At 39.7% G+C, this 9066-nt stretch overlaps 1 protein-coding gene across 1 annotated transcript; it reads right to left on the reverse strand.

Moving 5' to 3' along the window:
- Positions 1 to 268: 268 nt before the first annotated feature.
- LOC123799634 (lithostathine-like) lies at positions 269 to 3087 on the reverse strand. The gene is made up of 6 exons (XM_045808803.2): positions 2994 to 3087; positions 2593 to 2680; positions 1919 to 2037; positions 1577 to 1714; positions 837 to 963; positions 269 to 553 (listed from the first exon to the last, which is right to left on the reverse strand). The coding sequence occupies exons 2-6, from the start codon at positions 2666 to 2668 to the stop codon at positions 486 to 488; spliced, it is 528 nt and encodes a 175-aa protein (XP_045664759.2). The 5' UTR covers positions 2669 to 2680; positions 2994 to 3087; the 3' UTR covers positions 269 to 485.
- Positions 3088 to 9066: the final 5979 nt, after the last annotated feature.

The raw sequence follows: 9066 nt of genomic DNA on the forward strand, positions 1-9066 counted from the left end.
CCTCTAGACTGTTTGTACCATACCATGAGAGACCTGGAGGAATTTGTGTGCAGCAAAATGTGTTGGAGAACAGTGTGCATAACCCAAATCCTACATGAAAAGTATTGAAACATCTCATCACAAATGTGCTGGTAGCAATGCATATTTAGTTACTTTTCCAGAAACCAGGGTGAAATGGGCCAAAAAGAGGACCCACAGAGTCTCCTCCCCCAATTACTTCTTCCTTCTGAGAGTTTCTCTATGAGACAGAAGCACACAAGAGAGGCAATTACAGACTAAATTTCTTTACTTTTTATTTTGCCATTTGAAACTTAAATTATGGAAGGCACAGAGGAGTTCAAAATGAGGCTGAGAAGGGAAGGTCATAATGAGGTGGTCAAGTTAGAGGTACAGGAGAATATTTCCATTAGGGGTAGTCTTTACACTTGGTCCCATGTCCATGATGAGCTGTATGCAAAACTCAGGCTCTTGACATCTCCCCAGACCTAGTCCTTGAACTTGCAAACATAGGGTAGCTTTATACCACAGTTGTAATCTTTCCATCTCAGATATCCTAGAGAGACAAAGGAGCTCAGGTAGATGTGGCTGGTGGAGCTCTTGAACCCAAGGGAGAGGCATCCCAGATTCTGGCCTAGGATCCAAAGCCTCTCTTTCATCCTCACCAGTGTCTTGCTCCAGAGGAAGGAGACTCAAAGAAAAGAGGATGAGAGGGGATGGGGGAGGACAAACCAATGCTACATTTCCTAGCTCAGAAGGATTCTCTGAAGGTCACGCTGAGAAATGGGGAAAAAGAAGATGGAAAGTTCTGGGCAGAAAGGAGCTCCTCTGTTACTTACCTGTGCTTCTTGACAGACTCCCACAATAGCCAGGGTTTGCAATAGTGGAGGGGTCTTTCTCCCAGGCAAGGTAATTCAGCACATCATCGCTACTCCACTCCCATCCACCTGCATTGGGCTCATAGCCCTATAGAGGATGGAGTGTGGTGAGGTTGAATGGCCATTAGAGTTCTCCCTGCATGAACCCCTCCCCAGCATCACCAGATTTACTCTGCCCATCTATATGTTGCCCTGGAGCCAGAGCTCTCCCCTGGGAAACTCTTCCTAACTCCTTGGTCTTAGTGGCAGACTCCCAAACCAGTAATCACAAAGACCTACAGAATCAGCAGAGTAACATGTTACTGACTGAACAACAATTAGTGATGCATCTGTGATTGCCCCCTGAACCTCAAAGACACTGTCTGTTCTATAGAGTAAAAATGGAGCCTATCTTCATTTAGGATTCCCTCAGCACAATATGTGCAGATTCTGTGAAGCTCAGAGAACGGAATTACAAGGCCTCACATGCAAATTGTATACAAGCATGACAGGAGGCAGATTAACTTCAGCTGGAGACAAGGGACTTCCACAGAACTCAGCTGTTGAGCTGCTATAGAGCCCTCCCTTTCCCCCTTGTGTCCCCCAGGATCTCTGTGCTCCAGAGTTCTGTAGGGCATTTATTGGGCAGGGACAGGGGATAGGGAGTGGGCTTGGGGGGCAATAGCACCTTGACAGGTTATGAAGAGAAGATGAGTCCATACCTCTGTGGGGTCATGGAGCCCAATCCAGATATTTGAGTAGGTGTTCACATTGTTCTTGAGCAGGGAGGCCACAAAGGATGCCTCAGCCCCACTGAGCACAGACACAAGGTGTCCCGAGGGCCTCTTCTGGCAGGCCATCTGTGTGGGAAAGGGAGAGACTCAAGGGCAGCCTGAGATATCACTGGGAGGAGTGCAGAGCAGAGGTAGTGGAAAAGAGGTATATATGCAAAAGATATGGGTGTTCAGTCTTGCCCCCAAGAAATTCTGGAGAATGGAACCAACCCCCTCAGGTCTCAAATGTACTTTCCCTTAAAACCCCTAACTGAAAATCCAGGTACTCACATCTGCGTCCATCCAGGATTTTGGTGTCATAAACAAAGCATAGCAGTGGGAGGCATAAGCCTTGGAGCCTTTGGGACAGCTGATCCGTGGAGCAGGCACATCCTTCTGGATGTCTTCACCTAGGGTGGGAGGAAATAAAAGAGAAGAGAAGGAAGAAGTGAATAGGAGAGTGGGGATCAGGGTAGGGAGGTGACCTAGGGGACCTAGGCCAGTGCTTGGGGAAGTGATGCCAAAGTCCTGACCGCCTCTCCCCATTGCCAACACTTTCAGGATTTCTTGATCTTGAACCAGCCCCAATAAATGAGGAACCTTCTCTTTTCTTTTCATCCTTCCCCTTCAAAGTCCAACCTTTCCCCATCTAGGCTGACCATTCTTACACTGGGTCCTCATTCTCCTTTCCTATTTCTCATTACTGACCTGTCACACTTTTCCTCTTTCTCCTACCAACATAAATTAGAGTGCAGGGACAAAATGGAAATGACCTCCTTGTAGTGCTAGTGGACCACTGTGATGCCTACCACCCTTGCTTACCCTGAAGGAAGGAGTGATGATGGACAAGTTAGAGGCAGTTTCTTTGTGTGGGGATATATGTCACCATCACCACGGGAGCCTTCCTCTTCTTACTGGCCCTGAGCATTCACAAGAACCCCATGCTAGAAACAGTGAAAGCTCACCTTGGACCTGAGCCAGGGACATCAGGCAGGAAAGCAGCATCCAGGACATGCTGGGGAGGGCCAGGGGAGGCAGCATCGTGTCTGTGTTCTGAGGAAGCAATCAGAGATCACTAAGGAAAGCATGACTGGAGAGAGGGCATGCAGAGATGCCACTCCTCTTCCTTGCCTTTCCATTGTTTAGTCCCCTATGAACAAATTGATCTCAGTGACACCTATCCCCTTGTATAGCTCTGGAAAGAACTGGAAAATCTTTGCACCCTCCTACCCCATGAGAACTGCCCAGCCCGCCTGTGCTGAGATCAGAGCTCCAGTGTCCCTGACATGGATCCTCATGTACTTCCCCCCAGATATGTACAGTGTAACTCCTGCCATGGTCTCATCTTCTCTCAGCTTCTACTCACCTGTCTTGCAGGGATTTGCAATAGTTTGTCAGGTCAGAGAAGACTGGCCTTTTATAAGCAAATTTGAAGGAGGGACACTGAAATGAATAACAGGAATGTGGAGCCTGAACAGGGGTCATGGGAGGTGCTTGGCATTGGTTCAAGGAGATTGCCACCACAGGGAGGAGTCTCTTCCCAGCAAAGGCTGGGAATTGCCACAGATTTTTCCTCTTCCTGGTAGCAAATCAGCACTTTACCGAGGAACAGGTGAAGTTTGTTCTTTCCCTGCCTCTTCCGTGGTAGGGGCTGTTGGCACAAATTGTAGTATTGAGAAGGGGGAACATCTAATGGAGTAATTCTTCTGGTTGAAATCTCAAGAACCATTCTGGGACACCCGGGTGGTTCAGTTGGTTAAGCGTCTGCCTTCGGCTTGGTCATGATCCCAGGATCCTGGGATCAAGCTCCGTGTCAGGCTTCTCCCTCTCTTGCCGTTCCCCCTGCTTGTGCTCTCTCTTTCTCTCTCTCTCTCGACTAAACAAATAAAATCTTGGGGGGGGGGGAGAACTCCTTTCTGTAGGCATGTGTATGTCTTGCATAGTTAAATTAAGTAATTTTGGATGGTAAGTGAAGGCAAGTCTAGCAATTACAAGTATCACAGGTCTCATAGGTGAGAGCATAGAAGGAACTAAAGCCAAGAGTGGGGATGATATTTCAGGGTTGCCTCTTAAACATGATGGCTAATTTTAAAGAAACCTGAATCATCTGATGATTCAATAGTTGAGCCAAGATATTATGGAAAATCAGTTGCTTAAGCTTGCTTTGCTAGTCTCCTGAGAGATGAGCTTACCTGATGGATAATTACAATGTGATAGAATAAGAGGCAATGGAAATTAGAGCGTAAGGAGAATTAGAGTCAAATGATGCAAAGCCAAGGGGAAAAAATGAGGGTTAAAGATGAGTCAGAGCAGGAATTGTATGAAATTGTAGACATCGTCCTATATTGCATCTACGTTAGAGGTACGACATCAAGATGCTCACTACCCTGGGCTGCTAACAACCTCCCTTGCAAGACTATCATCTCTAGATGAAAAAACATTTATTTCTGTTAATTCTTACTGGGAGAGGGTCCAGTTTCATGTGCGGATACTGAGAAAAGTTCCTCGGTCCAGTTTAGTTCTGAGTTGGCGATTTTGGCCATAGCGAGAAACATGTGACTCATACTTTATTCAGGTTTGGTTTGGCCAGTCCTGGACAAAGTTATGCTGGAATTTTTTACAGACCCTGACTCTCACAATACATTTTTAGGCCAGCTTGTGTATAAGTGTTTATGGTAGGGATTTGTGATGAGGTCATGAGGTTAAGCTCATAATTGATACATGTCCTCAGAATCCAGTAAGTAGAACTCACAAATAATCTAATAAGAAATACAGCTAACAGATTCTTTTGTTAAAAAGGAAAAAGAAAGTATTATGCCACAAAAAATATACAAAAATATGTAAATCCAAAGCCATAACTATAGTGAGGGCTCAGTGGAAATTAAAGCTTAAAAGTATAAAAAATAAAATATCATGCAAATATGATAAGATGATTGAGAAATAATCTTGCTACATTAAAAGAATTACTTGAGAAGAAGTGAATCATAGCAATTACAAATCTAGTATGGAGAATGTTCTCAAATTCTTGAAAAACTCAGTGTAATGGAGCAAAGAATCCAATTTAGATTAATATAACTTAAAGAGATATAGCAACCTAATCAAGTGAGTAAATTTTAATTGGGTTTTGATTAATAAAGTAAGTCATTTCAGGGACAACTGTGAAATATGAATATGGGCTGATATTTGATAATCCCAGAATTTTAAATTTTTTTCTTATGATAATGTTATTAATGTTAGTGAATTTCCTTATACTTCTGATATTTATAGTGAAGTATTTAGAGGTGAAATGTCATGATATATACAGCTTATTTTCAAATTATTCAAGAAAATGTGTGTGGAGGGAGGAGTGGTCAAGGAACAAGAAATAAAGCAAATGTATTACAAGCTGGTAACAATTTCAGAATCTAATTGTAAGATGCAAGAGAATTATACTATTCTTTCAATTTTTTATATGTTTAAAATTTTCCAGATAGAAAGTTATAGCTTAACTTACATGTTCACTATCAATAACAACATATAGGTATTTCTCCCATCATTATCATAAACTAGAAATAGCATAATATAGAACAATATTCATGTTGAATCGTATATAAAAATATATATTAAAAATAAATTTTACAAACTAAAAATATTAAAGTATTATAAATACATATTTAACACTTAGGTACGGAAACAGTTAACAAATAAAAACAAGGAAAAACAAGGCAGTAATTGATTTTCTGTGTCCAACCAGAAAAAAATTATATCTTCAGAGTTAAAAAGAGTGATCATCAGACTCCACCTTTCAAAGCAGAGCTTAAATAATTTTTAAGATAGAAAACCTCTGAGTCCTTCATTTATCTGGAAGAGGTAGAATTATAGGCACTCTCCAAAATTTCTCTTCTCCTTTTTAAGCTGTACTTGTTTCCCTGTCCTCCTGAATCTTCCCCGTTGCTAGGTAAAAGGCAGTTAAACTCAGATCCTCCTATGAGAAGTTATTAAAACTCAGTTTTGTTTCTTTTTAATTGAAATAATGTTATACTTAAAATAAACCTTAAGGTTATAATGTCCTTAACTATAATGTAAGACTTTTGTTTCATATGACAGCTCACTAAACTCAGTAAAATTTAGTTGTTATTGTTTTATTTGTAATTGTTCTTACTAACAGTTCCCATTAACCGGGCACTGAGAAATTTGCTTAAATGTTATATTTAAAAAGCTGGTTTTAGGTTATTTACAGATCACTTCTTAGTGGTGAGAGAGGAATCCTTACTCTTGGAGAAACCAAGATTGAGCTTTAAGTTTTCTTTGCCAAAAGATATGACGTCCAACTTGTACTTTTTATACCTATCCACTTCCAAGTCCAACAGTATTTTCAGATAAGCCTTAGTACGGTTATTCGTAGAATTAATATCAGGGAATCACTGTGCGGGAATATAGGCTATTTCTTCCAAGGATGGTGAAATATGAAGAGTTCCTGGAAGATGGCTCAGCAGAGAGCTCATATCAAAAATAGCCTTGAAACATATTTTATTGGAGATTTATCACTAAAGCATAGCCCACTGGGATATATTAACCAAATACCCAGGGTTCTACTTTGGTCCTTTCACCTTATCCTAAGACAGTCAGAACAAATGGGAAAGGAATAAAATGAGGTCCCACACACTGTGAAACAAGGCAGGCTGGCCAAACCTCAAAGTCCCTGAGGCCAATCAGGGAAGTTATCAGAGCCCCGGAGCGTTGATAGCTGCTGCTACTTGGTTAATCATATGTAAGTAATGAACAGTAACTATTTTATCACCTGTGCAGTTATTGGGGGCAGTAAAGTTTTTTATCAGGCAACTGTCAATTTTTTTTTTATTTCAGTGCTTCACATTGGTCTTATAACAGTTCCCTGTTGCATATCATGTTAGTTCTTGTAATATATTTATTGTATATTTTATAAAGGCTATTGTTTGTTATTTATTTTCTTTTAGGATAAATGAGTCATAATACAAAAGTATTCTTCATTTGGGAAAAAATTAAGATTATGTTTCTAAGTGATTACTATCAGTTATAATCAGTTTGTTGATGGCAACTCTGCAGATCGGAAATGCATTTCCAGAGTACATATTTCTAAAAATAAAAATCAGAAATGCTTTCATAGCTGTGTTGCTTTTCTTTTTACTATGAATTATTTTTATGAAACAGAAAACACTTAGTAAACATCTATGAATTCACCATCTAGAATGAACAGCGATGATATCTTGCCATCTTCACGTCTTTATTTTTTTAAGAACTAAAAAAGCAGACAGAAGAAGCAATGAAGAAATAGAATAGCAGTTACTTCTTATCTAATTCTCACTTCATCTTACTTCTCCATTAGGAATTTTCTAATCCTTTCTTTTTTTCTTTTTAAAGGTTTTATTTATTTATTTGACAGAGAGAGAGACAGCCAGCAAGAGAGGGAACACAGGCAGGGGGAGTGGGAGAGGAAGAAGCAGGCTCCCAGTGGAGGAGCCTGATGTGGGGCTCGATTCCAGGACTCTGGGATCACGCCCTGAGCCGAAGGCAGATGCTTAATGACTGAGCCACCCAGGCACCCCAGGAATTTTCTAATCCTTTCAATTTACATTTTTGAGCATTATAGTATTATTTCATCTTTCTAGATCAACATTCATGTGACATATTTTATATAAGATTCTAGAATTTTTTTGTTCATTTGGCTTTAAGTTTTAAAATTTACTTTGAGATAAATAGTTCTAATTCTTTGATTTTAACTGCAGGGTAGTATTTACTCATCTAAGTATTTCAAAACTATGCATCCTTTCCTTTATTGGTGGAAATTTACCACATTAAGTTGATTTTAAGATGTGTAATTTGTCATGTTTTAAAATCTCTAAAATCTGGAGGGGCCTGGGTGGCTCAGTCTGCCTTTGGCTCAGGTCAAGATCCCAGGGTTCCCAGCTCAGTGGGGAGCCTGCTAGCCTACTTCTGCCTCTATCTCCAGGCACTTCCCACTCATGTTCCCTCTCTCTCTCAAAATAAATAAAGTCTTTAAAATAAATAAATGGATAAATAAATAAATAAATAAATAAATAAATAAATAAATAAATTAGGGGTTCCTGGGTGGGTTAGTCTGTTGAGTTGAGTGTCTGCCTTGCCCTCGGGTCAAGACCACGGTTCTGGGATCAAGCCCAGCAAAAGGCTCCCTGCTCAGCGGAAAGTCTACTTGTCCCTCTCCCCATGCCCCTCCCCTTCCCACTCATGTATGTGTGCACTCTCTAATAAATAAATAAAATATTTTAAATAATAAATATAAAGAAATAAAATCGATCTCTAAAATCTTAATAATGACAAACATGGTCTTCATCTTTGCTGTGTAGGACAAGGGTCAGCAAACTTCTGTAAAGGGCCGGAGAGTAAATAGTTGGGCTCTGTGGGCCATACTCTCTCTCAAGTGTGCCATTGTAGCATGAAAGCAGCCAAAAACAATATGCAAATGATAGACATAGTTGTATTCTAGTTGAACATTAATTATGAACACTGAAATCTGAATTTCATATCATTTTTATTTGTCACAAAATATTCTTTCTTACTGAAATATAATTAACATACAATGTTATTAGTTTCAGGTGTACAACATATTGATACAACAATTCTATGCATTACTCGTTGTTCACCGTGATAAGTGTAGTTACCATCTGTCCACTGTACAACATTATTACAGTATCAAAATATTCTTCTTTTGATTATTTTCCAACCATTTAAGAATGTAAAAAAAAAATCTTAGCTTATGGGGCATATAAAAATGGATGGTGAACCAGATTTGGACCACTGAGTATAGTTTGCTGACAACTGGTATATACAAAATTAGAAAGAAATTAATCAAACAATAATTAATTATTTAATTATAATATGGTAAGAGCACTGAAGAACAAGTATGAGGATTTTGAGAGCATAAAACAGGAGTGGTGTGACCTGATCTTAGCAGACAGTTAACAAGTTGGTCTGATTCCAAAGGGCACTGACTTTCATAATTTTTTTCCAATTGGAACTAAGAAGTAGATGTTTAGTAGTAAGCCCAGACTAACCAAAAGAGCTCAGAAAAGCACATTCATTTCAAATGTACTTTTTTCAAATAGTTATAGCAAGTTAAGATGAATCAAAACATCGTTTGTGGAAGAAAGCAGTGTAAGAAGAAAGAAGGTCAGTCTTAGACACTCTTCTCCAAAGTAACTTACTGCCTGTTCAAAAAAAAAAAAAAATCTAAATTCCAACTGAAGGTCCTGTTCAAGAAACTAGAATATGCAGGTGCAGGTTCTCTGTCCAAAATCCACTTCCAGATCAGAGGTCCACAGTCAGCATCTATGACCAAGGTGAAGTCTAGGTCCAAGTGCAAAAGCTGGTCCAAAGTTCATATCTATATAAGGATAAAGACTATGTCCAAGGTTGCATTTCTAGGTATATTTCCACTCCGG

The sequence above is a fragment of the Ursus americanus genome, chromosome 7, assembly GCF_024610735.1.
Source record: "Ursus americanus isolate L20-20 chromosome 7, mUrsAme1.1.p, whole genome shotgun sequence".
Taxonomy (NCBI): Eukaryota; Metazoa; Chordata; class Mammalia; order Carnivora; family Ursidae; genus Ursus; species Ursus americanus.